Genomic DNA, 18,982 nt, shown 5'->3' with positions numbered 1-18,982 from the left:
TGTTTAATGCAATGCATGCCCATTTTAGCATCAATGTTAATGACCTTTTTGTAAGTCATCTAACAATAAACCTTCATTAACATTCTAATCATAAAGCTTTTATTTAATATACACCAGCTGTCAAAGACTTTTCATAAAATTTTAATGCAGATTCACCTGGAAAGTATTCTAACATACCCGTTAAAAGAAATGTCCATATCCATGAACTATTCTAGAAGACAATTTATTTCAATTGGAACTAGCCTATATATAGACTTCGGTCAGTTACCACAAAGTGCTTATCTAAGTGTTCTCTAGCTCTGTGAACACTGAGCTTAAAATGGGTGAGGCATATGCTAGCTCTGTTGAATGTGCTCCATGTTGTTGTATGTTCCTGGTCTACATATAATTTGCATAAATCAGCCACATGGCCTATTTCGTGATGGTAAAAAAGGTTTCTCGAAATAACCCACATATGACAGGGATTCAAACCCAAAAGTTAAACCCAGCAGTAAGCATTAAGCCCATAGTGCCAAGCAGCACATTTCTACGTCACTGAAGAGTATTTTATTTTTCATTACATCTTTCTTCTACAATCAAACAATAGTCAGCCTGCATCCTCTGCAAATAAGGCTTTAATTGTCTAACATTATGGGGTAACTGGCGGTGGACTACATGTTTATCAGTGCACCAAGCAAACTGCGAGTGTGTAATTATACTGACACACAAAGCCTGTCTCACTTTCTGAGCATTACACACACAGTGGTGTTAATGTTAGGTTGCACCTCATCACACACATAAGCACACACATATACACATAAAAACACACTGAATGTCATCTGGGAAGGAAAAAACTTAACGTGCCTAAGAGCTTTGAAAAGTGGTTAAGGGTAAATTTATATATAACTTCCCAACAGTACTAAAAAAAAGAGATACCTTTTATCTCATTACCCTATCAAATCTAGTATAATATCGCATATTAGCCATTTCTCAGTATCCTTTCACAACAGACTCATCAGCAGAATCTTTACCTCAGATTGGTCAAAAGGTGTACATTTTCTACAATAGCAGATATGACAGTGGTGCCAGTGGTAAAACAAATGATACGTTTATATGAATGTTGGTTGTTTTAATATGTAATATGTTTTTATAGTAATGACTGATGGAGATTTGCATGACAGATGCATAACATAAGACAAATAGCGAATTGATTCAAAATCATGTCACAACAAAGAAAAACATTAGCCATAATATTAGAACCACTGACAGGTCTAGTGAATAACATTATACAGTCTTAGTTACAGGGGCACCTGTCAAGGGGTGGGATAAATAAACACTAAGTTTTCAAATTGGATTTTTTGAAAACAGGTAAAACAGGCAAGTGTAAGGATCTGAGCGGCTTTAACAAGGGTTAAATTATAAGGGCTAGGATCTTCTAGGTGTTTCCCGACATGCAATATTAAGAAGCTACCAAAATAAAGGGATGTGGACCAAATTAATCTATTCAATCGTGTCAATTCAGAAAAGTCTGCCTTGCCTTGTGTATGTGTAGGTTTCATAGTAGCTTTATATAGCATGGCTTTATGTCAATGTCATTCATTGCACCTTTAAGTTATCAGATACATTAAACACCCTGTGTAAAAGCTTTAGAAATCTATATGAAGTTTATTCAGAGTATGTATAATCACTGTGTGCATGTGCTGTTTGCAGTCAGAAACATATCAGGAGGACATCTACCCCATGACTGCAGGAATAGAACCTGCTCTCTCGGCTGATGAGTGGCTCAGTGGGGTAAATCGAGGTAAAGTTCACACTAGCATTCAAAAGTACAAATATGTCTGACTGCTCCATGCTGCACATTCTTGTTGTGTTTAACCTTTATTTGAAAAATGTGATCTATTAATGCTGGCATCATACAATATTTCTTTATTTGCAATGATGTATATTTAGAAAGAGACCGTAATAAGTTATTCAAATGGCAAAATGGTTGCTCTTCAAATTGGGTCAAAATTAAGATCTGTGCATACATGACTAATAAGAATATGTACATACAGACATATATCAATTTATATATAAGTTTTAGGAAGACAAAAATCTATGTATGTGTGTGTGTGTATGTGTGTGTGTATGCATATATATATATATATATATATATATATATATATATATATATATATATATATATATATATATATATATATATATATATATATACAGTGAGGAAAATAAGTATTTGAACACCCTGCTATTTTGCAAGTTCTCCCACTTAGAAATCAAGAAGGGGTCTGAAATTGTCATCGTAGGTGCATGTCAATTGTAAGAGACATAATCTAAAAAAAAAAAAATCCAGAAATCACAATGTATGATTTTTTTAACTATTTATTTGTATGATACAGCTGCAAATAAGTTTTTGAACACCTGAGAAAGTCAATGTTAATATGTGGTACAGTAGCCTTTGTTTGCAATTACAGAGGTCAAACATTTCCTGTAGTTTTTAACTAGGTTTGCACACACTGCAGGAGGGATTTTGGCCCACTCCTCCACACAGATCTTCTCTAGATCAGTCAGGTTTCTGGCCTGTCGCTGAGAAACACGGAGTTTGAGGTCCCTCCAAAGATTCTCTATTGGGTTTAGGTCTGGAGACTGGCTAGGCCACGTCAGAACCTTGATATGCTTCTTACAGAGACACTCCTTGGTTATCCTGGCTGTGTGCTTCGGGTCATTGTCATGTTGGAAGACCCAGCCTCAACCCATCTTCAATGCTGTAACTGAGGGGAAGGAGGTTCCATCCATCTTCTCCCGCTTATCCGATGCCGGGTCGCGGGGGCGGCAGTCTAAGCAAAGATGCCCAGACTTCCCTCTCCCTAGACACTTCTTCCAGCTCTTCCGGGGGGACACCAAGGCGTTCCCAGGCCAGCCGGGAGACATAGTCTCTCCAGCGTGTCCTAGGTCTTCCCCGGGGTCTCTTCCCAGTGGGATGCTCCCGGAACACCTTCCCAGGAAGGCGTCCAGGAGGCATCCGGAACAGATGCCCGAGCCACCTCAGCTGACCCCTCTCGATGTGGAGGAGCAGCGGATCTACTCTGAGCTCCTCCCGAGTGACTGAGCTTCTCACCCTATCTCTAAGGGATCGCCCAGCCACCCTGCGGAGAAAGCACATTTCGGCCGCCTGTATCCGGGATCTTGTCCTTTCGGTCATGACCCAGAGCTCATGACCATAGGTGAGAGTAGGAACGTAGATTGACCGGTAAATCGAGAGTTTCGCCTTGCGGCTCAGCTCCTTCTTCACCACGACAGACCGGTACATCGACCGCATTACTGCAGAAGCTGCACCGATCCGTCTGTCAATCTCCCGTTCCACCCTTCCCTCACTCGTGAACAAAACCCCAAGATACTTAAACTCCTCCACTTGCGGCAGGAACTCCCCACCAACCTGAAGTGGGCAAGCCACCCTTTTCCGACTGAGGACCATGGCCTCGGATTTGGAGGTGCTGATTCTCATCCCAGCCGCTTCACACTCGGCTGCAAACCGTCCCAGTGCATGCTGAAGGCCCTGGTCTGATGAAGCCAACACGACAACATCATCTGCAAAGAGCAAAGACGAAATCGTGTCGTCACGAAACCGGACACCCTCCGACCCCTGGCTGCGCCTAGAAATTCTGTCCTTAAAAGTTATGAACAGAACCGGTGACAAAGGGCAGCCCTGCCGGAGTCCAACATGCACCGGGAACATGTCTGACTTACTGCCGGCAATGCGAACCAAGCTCCTGCTTCGGTCATACAGGGACCAGACAGCCCTTAGTAAAGGGCCCCCGATCCCATACTCCCAGAGCACCCTCCACAGGCCGCCGCGAGGGACACAGTCAAATGCCTTTTCCAAATCCACAAAGCACATGTGGACTGGTTGGGCAAACTCCCATGAACCCTCCAGCACCCTGTAGAGGGTATAGAGCTGGTCCAGTGTTCCACGGCCTGGACGAAAACCACATTGTTCCTCCTGAATCCGAGGTTCTACTATCGGCCGTATTCTCCTCTCCAGTACCCTGGCATAGACTTTCCCAGGTAGGCTGAGAAGTGTGATCCCCCTATAGTTGGAACACACCCTCCGGTCCCCCTTCTTAAAAAGAGGGACCACCACCCCGGTCTGCCATTCCAGAGGCACTGTCCCCGACCGCCATGCGATGCTGCAGAGGCGTGTCAGCCAAGACAGCCCCACAACATCCAGAGACTTGAGGTACTCAGGGCGGATCTCATCCACCCCCGGTGCCTTGCCATCGAGGAGTTTCTTTACTACCTCGGTGACTTCAGCTTGGGTGATGGACGAGTCCGCCTCTGAGCCCTCAGCCTCTGCTTCCTCAATGGAAGACGTGACGGTGGGATTGAGGAGATCCTCGAAGTATTCCTTCCACCGTCCAACGACATCCCCAGTTGAGGTCAACAGCTCCCCACCTCTACTGTAAACAGCATTGGTGGGGCACTGCTTTCCCCTCCTGAGGCGCCGGACGGTTTGCCAGAATCTCTTCGAGGCCAGCCGATAGTCCTTCTTTATGGCCTCACCGAACTCCTCCCAGGGCCGAGTTTTTGCCTCGATAACCACCCGTGCTGCAGTTCGCTTGGCCTGCCGGTACCCGTCAGCTGCCTCAGGAGTCCCACAAGCCAACCAGGCCCGGTAGGACTCCTTCTTCAGCTTGACGGCATCCCTTACTTCCGGTTTCCACCACCGGGTTCGGGGATTGCCGCCTCGACAGGCACCGGAGACCTTACTGCCACAGCTCCGAGCGGCCGCTTCGACAATGGAGGTGGAGAACATGGTCCACTCGGACTCAATATCTCCGGCCTCCCTCGGGATCTGGTTAAAGCTCCACCGGAGGTGGGAGTTGAAGATCTCTCTGACAGGAGGCTCGGCCAAACGTTCCCAGCAGACCCTCACAGTACGCTTGGGTCTGCCGAGTCTGTCCAGCTTCCTCCCCCGCCATCGGATCCAATTTACCACCAGGTGGTGATCAGTTGACAGCTTCGCCCCTCTCTTTACCCGGGTGTCCAAGACATACGGCCGCAGGTCAGATGAAACGACCACAAAGTCGATCATCGACCTACGGCCTAGGGTGTCCCGGTGCCACGTGTACTGATGGACACCCTTATACTTGAACATGGTGTTCGTTATGGACAAACTGTAATTAGCACAGAAGTCCAATAACTGAACACCGCTCGGGTTCAGATCAGGGGGGCCGTTCCTCCCAATCACGCCCCTCCAGGTGTCACTGTCGCTGCCCACGTGTGCATTGAAGTCTCCCAGTAGAACGACGGAGTCCCCAGTCGGAGCACTGTCCAGCACCCCTCCCAGAGACCCCAAAAAGGCCGGGTACTCTATACTGCCGTTTGGCCCGTAGGCACACACGACAGTGAGAGACCTATCCCCGACCCGTAGTCGCAGGGAAACAACCCTCTCGTTCACCGGGGTAAACTCCAACACATGGCGGCTGAGCTGGGGGGCTATAAGCAAACCCACACCAGCCCGACGCCTTTCACCATGTGCAGCTCCAGAGTTGTAAAGAGTCCATCCTCTCTCGAGGAGTGTGGTTCCAGAGCCCAGGCCGTGCGTAGAGGTCATCCCGACTATCTCTAGTCGGAACCTCTCAACCTCACGCACAATCTCAGGCTCCTTCCCCGCCAGCGAGGTGACATTCCACGTCCCTAGAGCTAGCTTCCGTGTCCAGGGATCGGGTTGTCGAGGCCTCCGCCTTCCACTGCTGCCCGATCCTCTTAGCACCGGCCCCTTACGGTCCCTCCTGCAGGTGGTGAGCCCACTGGAAGGCGGCCCCACGTCGCTCCTTCGGGCTGTGCCCGGCCGGACCCTGTGGGGGAAGGCCCGGCCACCAGGCGCTCGCATACGAGCCCCAACCCCGGGCCTGGCTCCAGGGTGGGGCCCCGGCTGCGCCATACCAGGCGACGTCACGGTCCCTGATGTAGTATCTCTCATAAGGGGTTTTGAACCGCTCTTAGTCTGACCCGTCGCCCAGGACCTGTTTGCCTAGGGAGACCCTACCAGGGGCATATAGCCCCGGACAACATAGCTCCTAGGGTCATTCGGGTACTCAAACCCCTCCACCACGTTAAGGTGGCAGTTTAAGGAGAGGGGGAAGGAGGTTGTTCCCCAAAATCTCGCAATACATGGCCCCGGTCATCCTCTCCTTAATACAGTGCAGTTGCCCTGTCCTATGTGCAGAAAATCACCCCCAAAGCATGATGCTACCACCCCCATGCTTCACAGTAGGGATGGTGTTCTTGGGATGGTACTCATCATTCTTCTTCCTCCAAACACGTTTAGTGGAATTATGACCCAAAAGTTTTATTTTGGTCTCATCTGACAACATGACTTTCTCCCATGACTCCTCTGGATCATCCAAATGGTCATTGGCAAACTTAAGACATGCCTGGACATGTGCTGGTTTAAGCTTGGGAACCTTCCATGCCATGCATGATTTTAAACCATGACGTCTTAGTGTATTACCAACAGTAACCTTGGAAACGGTGGTCCCAGCTCTTTTCAGGTCATTGACCAGCTCCTCCCGTGTAGGTCTGGGCTGATTTCTCACCTTCCTTAGGATCATTGAGACCCCACGAGGTGAGATCTTGCATGGAGCCCCAGTCCGAGGGAGATTGACAGTCATGTTTAGCTTCTTCCATTTTCTAATGATTGCTCCAACAGTGGACCTTTTTTCATCAAGCTGCTTGGCAATTTCCCCGTAGCCCTTTCCAGCCTTGTGGAGGTGTACAATTTTGTCTCTAGTGTCTTTGGACAGCTTTTTGGTCTTGGCCATGTTAGTAGTTGGATTCTTACTGATTGTATGGGGTGGACAGGTGTCTTTACCTTAAACAGGTGCATCTAATTTAGGATAATAAATGTAGTGGAGGTGGACATTTTAAAGGCAGAATAACAGGTTTTTGAAGGTCAGAATTCTAGCTGATAGACAGGTGTTCAAATACTTATTTGCAGCTGTATCATACAAATAAATAGTTTAAAAATCATATATTGTGATTTCTGGATTTTTTTGTTTTAGATTATGTCTCTCACAGTGGACATGTGGACATGCACATACGATGACAATTTCAGACCCCTCCATGATTTCTAAGTGGTAGAACTTGCAAAATAGCAGGGTGTTTAAATACTTATTTTCCTCACTGTATGTATGTGTATGTATATATATATATATATATATATATATATATATATATATATATATATATATATATATATATATATTGCTCTAAAGCAATATTGGTCTAAAGCAATATTGGCAGCACTCATCCATCTGTTTTTTAAAGCAACTTCTGTACCTGACACACTTCTTTGATCGACTCTTGCGAGTCCTGTTCCGAATGGAACCTGTCTTGAAAAAACCTCTGTATGAACCTGGCAACTGTCCTGTAACTCAGTTTCAGGGTGTTACCGGTCTTCTTATAGCCTCGGCCATCTTTGTAGAGAGTAACAATTCTAATTATTAAATCCTAAGAGAATCTTTGCCATGAGGTTCCATGTTGAACATCCAGAGGTCAGTATGAGAGAATTGTACCCAAAGCACCAAATTCTTATTGCTCTAATACAAGATACACAAATTTATATGGTCCTGTCAAGCAGACAAAAACATGAACATGATGAATAGGACATGTGGCTTTGCATAGGTATGTACAGCTGTTATTACTTAGGTTGTACTTACTTTTTTTGCAAGCTATTGACAATAATGGCTGTATTTTAAGTTCTGTGAGATACTGTATGAACCTTCATATGGATGTGATTGTCTGGTATCCACATACTATTGGTGGCCATATAATGCATGTTACAAACATTTGAGAAGTTACAACAAAGGTTAGAGGCATGTGTGTATTAGTTATTAGAAAATATTTGTATCACTTTTAGAAATAGGAAGACAAATAACTGAATTGAGCAACTGAATTAATTTTATGCACTTCTTACATTTGTCACATTTTTCTTGTCCATCTGTACATCATTTGTCCATTTAGGGACATGTTTGAGGTATCCTGAGTGGACGCAAAGCTATCTTTATATGATGATCTCCAAGTAGGAGAAAGGATGTTGAGTATCTGTTTGTGGATGTGTTTGTGTGTGTTCATTGTGACTACAGGCCCAGTGTTAATGTCCCTGAAGGAGGGCTACAGCAGGCCCAGTAAGCTGGTATTCAAGGCCCCGGTGAAGGAGAAGAAGAGTGTGGTGGTAAATGGGATTGACCTGCTGGAAAATGTGCCTCCCCGCACAGAGAACGAGGTGCCTGTTCACTGCATGCATGAAATAATAAGAAAAAAAAAAAAGTTCTTTAATGCACTAAAATCTTATGTACAGTATCTTACAAAAGTAAGTACACCCCTGACATTTCAGCACCCCTTAATCTTGCACTCTTGATAACTCTAGCACAACATGCATTATTTTGATGCGTATTGCATATAGAGTAAAGAACTTTCCAGCCTACAGTACCATGGTGCAGACACTGTTTTTAAGATTCAGTTGTGAATCAAAATTTATAGTTCTTAAGAGTCAATGTGATGTTTCCTATAAATACAAAACATTATGGAAGCAAATGACATATAACATATTCCAAGGCATAAGAATTTAAATTCACAGCTTTGTATTCACCTTTTCATATTCACCTTTAGTATAGAGGTAATATATGACAACACCATGCCACCAAGTGCATCATCTTGAGAAATAGCACCCCAGAGAAAAACAAGCAATGTCACCAGTTAGTTATTCTGAGAGTTTATATTTGTGAATGTATTGTTGAATTTAGCAAATTAAGGCAAATGAACTGTTCTGTTGTGTTGTTTTTAATGGGATCTGTAATAACAGCAACAAAAGCAGCTAAAAATGGGAATGTGCACATGCAGAGAGCCAGTTTACAACATGAACTTTTGTTATTCAAGCCTTGCAATTAGGAACGCAGTATGCCGATTATATAATAAATCTTTTTTCACTTTAGCATCTGAACATGCCTGCAGGTGGATATTTTATGTTTCATTAGGAGGAAGAGTGCAATTGATTGGTGCGTCCTCTAATTCTTATTGTAGTTGGGATTAGAGTTCTTGACAATTCACAAGGGATGCCATATCCCACTCAGCACTCCAAAAACCCCACAATAATCAACAACCACCACCCCCCACCAATCCTGGGATTTTAAGTCTTTGATTTTTGTTAATCTCTGAGTTTATAGTAGCAAATGTAAGCAAATTGTGTTAAGCTTGTTGCACTGTTAGGTTTTAATCTGGTCATGTGTGTTCTTCTATATATATATATATATGTATTCTTATTTTCAGCTCTTGCGGATGTTCTTCAGGCAGCAGGATGAGTTGCGGCGGCTGAAGGACGAGCTAGCGCAGAAGGACGTTAAAATACGACAGCTGGAGCTGGAGCTGAACAACCTGAGAAACAGTCCGAACATTAATAACCGCAATAACAATAGCAGTGACAACAGCATGTGACCAGGGTCAAGCCCTTATAAAAAATACAAATAAATAATAATTCCCTGTACTGCTGAACAACTTCCTGGGTACCCCCTGTCTTATGTACCAAAAGGCCGAGCGTTTGTCCCCACCAACCAATGTCTCAGTCTGACCCTTACTGTTGATGCCTTTAATGCTGTCAGACTCTAGTGGGGTGTAAGTCGACCCCTTCATCACTAAAACCTCTTGCACCTAATGGCCTGTGTTTACTGGCTGCTTGCCCAGCAGTTTCAGTAAACCTAAAGCTCACATTCACAAACAAACTCGAAGATTCATGGAGGAGAAATGTAGATCAAATGGACAAAATATTTCTTTCTTTCTATTTAACTCTGTTAACTGTATTTTACAAATTTTTACACACAAACCCTTTGTCTTTCACTTTCATTCAATTATCTCCTCTGTTGTGGATATGTGGCCTGCCGTATTTGCAGTATTGGAATAGTTTTGACAGGTTAATGAGATACAAGCCATTATCTGTATTGTGTTATGTTTGGGTGTGTTTTCTTAATAATTGTCGTTATTTATTTTGTGATATCCACAATTACACATTGTTAAAAACAACAAAACAATTTATCTAATCTTTAACCATGGATGTAGAGACGGAGCCTGTTAGCTGGTCAACCAAATAACTCTTCGAAAAGTAATTTCGTTGTCTCGTCTTTTTTTCGTCTTAAGGGCATAAAGATGCAATAAGTATTTAGTTGCAAAGGGATTTTGATTTTAGACGCAGTTTGTAATTATTAATTTCATATGTTGTGTAATTGTTCTTGGTAATCCTGTAGTTTATGACCTGTTTTTCTGGCCCGGAAACAGGCTGCATTCCCAAACAGAACAGAGTTTCTCAGCTTTGCAGCTTTTTACTTAGAATTTACTTACAATACATCTCAACAAAAGGCAATGGTTAATTGTTTATCCTAATTCTCCTTGCAGTCAGCAGAGGAAACTAAAAATCAGAAACTGCTCCTTTAAAATATAAAATGTCAATGCTGAGCCTCTGGCTTAAAAGATTTCTCCACTCTAGTGTTCAAGCTTCCATTCTGAGCCAAAGCAGCTTATAAGTGCATTCTAGTGAAACACAATCCAGTACTTAATGTATCTTCACCATAAATGGCTTGTTCACAGGCTCAGGTCTGATTATATGCACAGTGCCAAGCTGAATGAATGAGGAAATCATTCATGACACAGTGCAACTTAACATACTTAATGCAGTAACATTATATAGACTTAGAACATAATCTAACATAAGTGTTTTCCCTAAATTAATCTTTATGTTGTGTGTCTATGTTTGACTGCAAGTGAAACATAAAAGGGTACCTTTATCTGGGGTGATAAGGTCAAGAGCACACTTTCCTTTTCTATTTGTTTATCTTTAACGTAAAGACGTGTATGTAATGCTTTAAAGCGCTACTAACAGCTAATACAATTTTTAAAAAGCCCAATCGTATCCTAAAGACATGTAGCCTACACATTAAATGAACAAAAAAATGTCTTCTTGAACATGTCGCCCCAGAGAAAAGTCGGGTACTGTTTTTCAGTGTGTAATAAAATGTATTGATGATAGAGAACCAACACGCATATTTAGCAACTGTTTGATGAGACGAAATGTGAAAATCAGGAAGGATTACTAAGCACGAATGGATAACAGCATGTAGAATTAAATGAGACTTATTTTAAGATTGCTTTGTAGGGCAAACAAAATAACAGCTGGAAGTGTTTATTGTGCATAGGTAGATAATAATTGTACTTTTGAACCTCTGTCTGGCTTTTTGTTTTTTGTTATATGAAAGGATACTGTTAGTAGTTAATTCTTTCTTGACCCTATTATAATTCAATGATTAAATTCATTATAATAATGTAAATGCTATAACCAGCATATACAGTATACGTTTTATACTAATTTCATGTAAGTAAACCCATGTCATTGGAATTGCACTGTTATAAGGAGATCAGGAATCCTGCCAGACTAATCCCAGATTCCCAGAGTGATCCCTGACATATCATTTGGTATGCTCATAAGGAAATAGGTGATTTGTGTATGAGTGATTAGAGTGAGGCCTTACCTCCGATCCACACCTAGAAAACCAGTGGACTGATAAGACACATTCAGGAGGTTGATGTCTGAAAACAGTATTCTCATAAATTAATGCCTCAAACCAATCTCACTTTTTTTTTTTTTTTTAGTTTTGGATTGTTCCTGCTATATTCAGAATAAACATGAAAACAACGCATGAAACGATGAATTCCCATCCTGTTGCATGTCAGCTCCAGACTTAGGAGGCCCAATAAGCTACTGCTCTTAACAAACTTAATTCTGTAGGCCATCCAATAAGAACAACCCCATAGACATGTACTACTATTGTTTATGCCAATGTGCTGTTGATTTCTCAAATCAGATTGGTCAGAAAGTGCAGATTAATCCTCCTTTTCTGCAAACAAGCTCCAAGGCAAATCATCAGTTCACATGAATGCATTTATATATTTAAGGCTAATTCAATAATGACTTGCAGACTGGATGATCTATCATATCTATGCCATATAATACACAGGCTAAAACTGTTAGTTAACAAAGAACAAGGTCTGATCCTTGATACAGTTATAATTTTCATAAGGAGTTTATTGAACCTTTGGATGGAGCGTTTTAGCGTTTTCTTGTTTCTTGAAAACCTGATAAGGTGCATTTTTCTTCCCAGTCTGAGAAAAGGCTAGTGAGGGAACAGTCATAAGATTAAGTTGTCTTGCAGAGATGTTCCAACGAGATTAATTCTATAAACTAATAGATTTTTAGTGCCAAGTTATTCATTAATAAATAAAATAAATATATAAATTTAACATTGTGTTAACCGGTAGCTTTCCTGTTCTCCTTAGAGGAAAAACTCCATCACTACACATATACCCGTATCCCTTTCAAAGAGGTGAATATAAAAAGGAAACTGGTGGGCAGGAGGAATAAACTCAGTGTCACTAACTCACGTTCTTCTTCATTATGTTCGTGTATACATTTTTGTTCTGTGTAATGCCTTATGGGACTCCTACTTGTGCAGTTACCATTTTCTCCACTAGGTGACATCAGCATTATGCAGGGAGAAGTCAGAGTCCATCTGTCCCACGCAGAAGAGAAAATTCAACCAGGGAAGCGGATATTGGCCTTAAATATTCTTTGCTATTTTATCAGTCAAAGTTTGTGGATAATCACATGATTAATTTTTTTTTTAACAGCAATGGCACTGTGGTATATCACTGAACAGTTTTTTTTTCTTCACATGATACATCTCCAATTTACTCCTTATCAACAAAAAAGCTTGACTTCTTTTTCAAACCACATCTAATTTTTCCCATTTTAATAACAAAACAAAAAAAAGGTATAATTTAGAACCACCAAATACAGGTCAGAACGCCTTTCGCTTGAAATCATTCCAGCCATCTCTGAATATTTACAAAATATTCAGACTGAAGGGGGGAAAAAGAAGAAAAAAAAAAAAAAAGAAAAGAAAAGAAAATCACAAAAATGTTGAATTTTGAACCACTCAACAGCTGACTTCTTTCGCTTTAAATATCCCCAAAGTATCTCTGAATATTCACAAATATCCAGACAAAAAGAACATACACACGCACGCACACAATTACAAGCTAATATCCTTTCCCTGAGCTTACAATTACAATTTCATTGAAAGGCTGAGTTTTTGAAATGTCTAAAACTTCTAAGCAATTAAGACTAAACAAAGCTGTTTAAGTATTTACACATTAAATGTAAGAAAATGAATGACCTGGACGGAGAAATCAAAGTGGTTTCAGTGGGAGCATGAGCTCAGTACATGCTCCTAGATCACCGTTTGCCAAAATTACTTTGCAGCTGCACGTGTTTTCATTCGTTTTATTACAGTTAACGGTTACAACAGATTAATGGTGAAAAAAATGTCTGCCGTTATCAAAGGGAATAGAAAAAAATATATTTGGTCATTATTTACAAAGAACACGAGACCTCTGAACTACCCACGCAAGAAGGAGAAAGGGGTTTCTAGGAGTCGTTTGACAAGGGCAGACATTCAGTTCTAAACATTAAAAAAAATAATAATATAATAATCACATTGAGAGGTTGTACTGTGCAGGTTTCCGATGCCTCCTCTGTGCCTGAACAGCACATCACATGATGAAGAGAACACTTAAAGAGACGCAAACGTACACAAACAGGGGGGGAAAGGTGTGATTTTTAAAAAAAGGCGGGTAAGAAAACCCTCTTGAAATCCAGTAGTCAAATTTAAAATAGAGCCAGACATGCTGTTTTTAAAAGGTTTTTGGTATTTTTTTGTCATTTAAATACATAAGTCATACCCAGCAATCTGTATAAGCAATCTGTATAGGCATCAACAGTAAAGAGGAAAAAGAAAAAGAAAAAAAAAACAAATAGAAAAAGCAAACTCAGTTTTGTTGCAGACAATTGGAAATTTCCACTACTGTGTTGCCAGCCGTCTGTAGAGGATTAAGAGAAAACGAATAGGGGGGAAAACAAAGTTTTTAAAAAAACCAAACAAACAAAAAAAACCTAATATTTAAACTGTGTCCTTTTATATCTACTAACCCACCCCTACCATTTGCATACCTCCCCAAACCACCGCAAAATTACATTAGGACATAGAAATAGAGGATTAAAACAGTCAGATCACAAAGGGAACCCGAGAGTGCATGTTCAGTCATCCTCCTCCTCCTCTCCCTCTTCATCCAAATCCCTTTTCCTTTTCTGTCCCCTCTCCTCCACTGCAAGATAAAATAAATAAATAAATAGCTAACACATTTTCTTTCCACTGAACAACAACAAAAATAAATGGATCTAAAAGCAAAATTCCACTTGTCATTTTTATCTAAAAACTTTTGGACGATTGACCTCGATAGAATTTTATCCTGCAGTAATTTTGCAGTTCTATGAGCTATAAAATACTAAAAACCAAATGCCAACACACTTTTGTGCCGTAATCTATAACTTTGGTAATAATAAAGAAATGTTAATACACAAGCTTTATTTTCATCATTAACAAATAACTGCATAAATTATTACAATTCTAAAAACTCAGCGTTCTGTAGCAAAATTCAAAATGGCTCAAAAACGGCTGGCTAGCTTACCGTACTCATCCTCGTCGTCAACTTCCCCATCGTTTAAGTCTTCCTCCTCCTCCTCCTAACACAAGAGAGCCGAGTCAAAATCCCTTTCCTTCTTTAAATACTGTAAATATTATGCAAGTGCTGCAGCATTCACCTCTCCGCTGACATCTTCCTCCTCTTCTTCTTCCCCTTCCTCTTCATCTTCCTCATCTACTTCCTCTTCATCTTCATCTCCTGGAGCTGCATCTTCATCATACTCCTCCTCTTCTACTTCTGGCAAATGTAAAAACTTGTCAATTCACAGTTATTTAAAAAAAAATAATAAATCACGTACACAGGGATGGAAAGATTGGACGAGTGGTCATATCACATAGAACGACGACCAATACAGGAATGAATAAACAATACCATCGTCTTCGTCTTCATCGTCGTCCAATCCCTCGACGTAGGCCTCTGCGTCAGAATCGGGTGCCTCTTTATCCTCTTTGTCATAGCCGTCAAGATACGTCAACTGAGGCAGCAGCTTAAAGACATTTTCTCTATAGTCGTTTAAGTTTGTCACCTCACAGTTGAAGAGGTCTAAACTTTTGAGGCTTTCCAATTTTTTCTGTTGGAAAAGGAAACATTTTGTAATTAAAGTCAATATATTTAGTTGTCAGGACCATCCAGATACATCTAATGCATTTATTATACCACATTAAAACATTTAGAATTTCTTTGCCTCACCACAGGCACATTGTACAGTCTTTTGGTCTATTTTATTTATAATTTTTTTTTTTTTTTTTAGCCTCTCCAGTGTACCAAAAAAAAAAAAAAAAAAAAAATGGAATGTTGATGTCACACGACTGCTTCGTTACAACGTTGGCACATGGGTTTACTGACAAAGTACAAAGGATGGGTACACATGAACCCGCAGGTGTACACCAGTTAATATTTATTCTATGCTGCGGCACAGACACATATGACAGCTCAGGACTCCGCTAAAGAATTCTCATTAAATTGCATAAATGTGGCCTCTTTGGCTATAAAACTCACCAAGGGTTCGATGGTGCTGAGATCTTTGATCTTGTTGCCGCTGAGGTTGAGATGGGTAAGATTGGGACATTTCTCTGCCAGTACCTCCAAACCACCTGAGATTCTGTTATCGCTGAGTTCGAGCTATTTCAAAACAGAATCGTCGTATTAAAAGATGCAAAAAATAAAAAATTATAATAATAATTGGTTTCCAAAATCAAGATGGACAATTTCTGTACCTTTTTGAGTTTGTTAAGCTTGGGCAAGTTGGCGACCGAGGTTAAGCCGACGTTGATTGTGCTCAGAAACTCCAACTCCTCGAATTCGTCTGTAAGGCCTTCGATTTTGCCTTCATTTGACCGACAGTTGTCGAGCACAAGTTCTTTCACCTAAAAACCAATAAAGAGGGTGTTAACGTGGGAATAAAACCGAGAAAGCTGAAAATAAAAACCAAGCTGAAGTTGTGTACAAGTGTCCAACTCTGCAGCTCTCCATCAGTCAAGAGTGCTTGGTGTTGGACTGGCTTCTGGTTCATGTTGCAAGCTTAAATTGAGTCACATCACCGCCGTTGCCAGCTTTTGACTCAGAGTGTAGCTTGCTGAGATTACACCCAAACAAGACATAAGACATCTTTTAATAACTCAAACACCATAAATGCACCTTTTGTACTATATCCTTAGAATGTGTTATTTTGTGGTCTTTCTGGTTCTACGATTAAAATAAAAATGTTCAACTTTTTTTTTTCCTTCCCATTTGCTGATTTTAACAAGTATCAGTAATATTTTAATGAACCTCAGTGGAGACTGAGGAATCACTTAATGCCTCAGAAAAGGGGGGGGGGGGGCCTATTACTGCATTATACTATGAAAGTGAAACGAAAATATCCACATTTTTAATTAAGGGGTAAATATTACGGCTTAATAGCTCAAATAAATACACTAGGTGAAGCAATAGGAGTGGGCTGACTCTAAAAACCATTACATCGTGTCGATTACAGTAATCAGCAGTCTATAGCGGTGACCGATTAATCGTGAGCTTCACTCGATGCTTCACTTTTTTCCCTCTCACGCGCAACAAAATGGCGTCTCCGCAACGAGCAGCGTCTGTTGGCGTTCCAGCGATTAAAATGTTTTTAAAGTGTACAACAATAGAACAACGAAAAGAAATCCCGGAAAATGGCACAGAGCAGGCAGACCAGGGTGGGTTTTAACTTCAAATCGCCTTAAATTGTCCCAGGAGTCCAGACCCGGGCTAAAGAATTCAGGAGTAGGAGGGGCAGGTAACGCCATAACCGAAATGTTCGCAGCTGCCCAAAACGACTCATTATTTATTTTATTGATATTGTTAAATTGTTAAAGCGAAAATTTGGCACAAATATTTTGCGTTTTTCCTTACAGGAAGCTGGATGTGAGGAGAAAAAAAACCCCAACTCCGGTTAGTTGACTAAACGCCGTGTGCCTTTGTTGCTGGTTAAAATGGCGGCTTGTCCTAGATGTCGGAACTGGAGCAGCGCCGCGCTCCCCTCTCTCTCTCTCTCTCTCACACACACACACACACTCTCTCCATATAAATACCGAGCACGACCATGCGACTCAAAACATCCCCAGCACGTTAGTAACGGGCAGGAGGATCTCCACAGGACACGCTCGGGAAGCACGACGCGCAAGCCGCGGTCTGCCCACACGGAGGCGTCGAGACTTCCGTTAACGTCGCATCGGGACCCATTCTGCGACCAAACGCGCGTCGGAGAGGGATAAAGAAGGGAGGAGGAGGATGTTGTTGTTACAAGCGCTCGTTTTCTCGTTTACATCTTCAGCGCCGACATAACGCCGTTCTAACTGGGGGGGGGTCTCGCGCCGCCTCCGCGCGACCTCGATGTAAAGAGGAGACCGAAAATCGCGTGCTCCGTACCGCGTGCACGCTCTCTCTCTCGCGCGCGCGCGCGCGCTCACATTTATGTACATACACACACACACACACATATATATTTAAATACATATACACACACACTCCTAACGTGCCCCCCCGTTCGGCTTTGGTGCAGATATGTCTGGTCGACCAATTCGACCTAAAAATAATAACTGCATCTAATTCTAATAACACACACACACACACACCAGACTGCGACCAGTCCATACGCCTGCACCACGATTTCACAAATTCGTCCCACAAGTTGCCCCAGGTCTCCAGGTTAAACACTAGTATTTATGTGTAAAAAAATATATATATATACACACACATGATGTGATTTATTATTTTTTGTCTACAGCTGCGGGGATGCAAAAGGAAAAAGGGCGCGCTCGGGGCTCCAAAGTTACAAATATGGCTCCTCACGCCGCTTCCCTTGTTTATACGCGGGCTGCACAATGCGCGTTACTGTTCGAGTTTCACGGCTCTGAGCGAGCGGGCGTTCAGTCGAAAGCCAATCCCCAGAATAATAATATTAATAATAATAATAATGTCTTATTTAAAAAAAAAAACCTCCAATAAAAGTTGTAAAAAACGAGTAAGCCGTGAAGGTCCGCGTGTGTAAACACGTCGACTTCATTGCTCCTGACTCCGCGGCCCCACGTTAACAAAGTCACCTCAAAACTTTTCATTCAACGCATCAAGTTGACGGTGAAGCGGCACCATCCCGAGGCGGTCCAACCAGCCCGGTGTGCGGCGCCGGGGGTTTATTCTAGCAAGTGTATATTCTTTTTATCACTCACACACACTTACAAAAAATATATATACACATCTCCCCATCCAAAATGGTAAAGCACACGCAAGCTTACATCCGACGGCGTCCGGTTACGCAATTCCAGATGAATCCTCTTCTTCATATCCATGCTGGGGGTCTGTCTGAGCGCCGGGTTTAATGTGTATTTAAAATAAAAAAGAGCGCAGTTAAGACTCGGGAGTCTTCACCGCACATTCAGCTAGAGCCCCTTTACAAACTAGAGCTTTTGCCCGTCTGCCAAACTTGACGCCTGCAGGAGGCGGGACTTGGGTGTGCGATTGTCGTCACCGCGGGCCAATCGGAGGCGCGCGATCCGCTCTGGAAAGCTCGAGCCACCAATAAGCGCCCGAGCTGAAATCGGGTGGGGTTTACAAGATGGGGGGAGGAGGAGGAGGAGGGGAGGAGAGGAGGAGGGTTTGGTTGATCCAAGTAAAGTCTGTTTTAGGGTGACATCTATGCGTTAAAATCAAGCCAGAGTGGCGAAGGCGCCAAAGGTTCAAGTCAACTCTTAGGTCGCTCTTTAATTGCTAGACTACAAATATTTACATTATTGTTTTTTTTTTGTTTTTTAAAATAACAAATAAATTCAGTGCACCAGCGCAGGGATGAAACGCTTCAGAAATCGCATTAATCCAGACAGAAAAAAATGTTATTTTTGCG

General features: G+C 42.0%; 2 protein-coding genes across 5 annotated transcripts in view; one reads left to right on the top strand and one right to left on the bottom strand.

The window, feature by feature from the left end:
- coro2ba (coronin, actin binding protein, 2Ba) overlaps positions 1-13,907 on the top strand; it is a 53,850-nt gene extending 39,943 nt beyond the window's left edge. For both annotated transcript variants that reach the window (XM_083550020.1, XM_083550021.1), the window contains exons 10-12: positions 1,690-1,780; positions 8,124-8,263; positions 9,307-13,907. In XM_083550020.1, the coding sequence (XP_083406146.1) occupies positions 1,690-1,780; positions 8,124-8,263; positions 9,307-9,471 (396 nt within the window). In that variant the 3' untranslated portion in view covers positions 9,472-13,907. The remainder of the gene's footprint in view (positions 1-1,689; positions 1,781-8,123; positions 8,264-9,306) is intronic.
- Positions 13,350-18,647, bottom strand: anp32a (acidic (leucine-rich) nuclear phosphoprotein 32 family, member A). 3 transcript variants are annotated; one of them, XM_083550075.1, is made up of 7 exons: positions 18,378-18,647; positions 15,840-15,989; positions 15,622-15,744; positions 14,995-15,193; positions 14,741-14,853; positions 14,608-14,662; positions 13,350-14,244 (listed from the first exon to the last, which is right to left on the bottom strand). In XM_083550075.1, exons 1-7 carry the CDS (start codon positions 18,429-18,431, stop codon positions 14,177-14,179), a joined length of 762 nt encoding a protein of 253 aa, XP_083406201.1. In that variant the 5' UTR covers positions 18,432-18,647; the 3' UTR covers positions 13,350-14,176. The 3 variants fall into 3 exon arrangements, with proteins under 3 accessions (XP_083406201.1, XP_083406200.1, XP_083406199.1); XM_083550074.1 differs by having other exon boundaries at positions 14,741-14,856; positions 18,378-18,646; XM_083550073.1 differs by having other exon boundaries at positions 14,741-14,859; positions 18,378-18,633.
- Between the last annotated feature and the right edge of the window lie 335 nt (positions 18,648-18,982).

Source organism: Silurus aristotelis (assembly GCF_946808225.1).
Source record: "Silurus aristotelis genome assembly, chromosome: 9".
In the NCBI taxonomy this organism is placed as follows: Eukaryota; Metazoa; Chordata; class Actinopteri; order Siluriformes; family Siluridae; genus Silurus; species Silurus aristotelis.
This window is presented reverse-complemented; position numbering and strand designations above follow the sequence as displayed.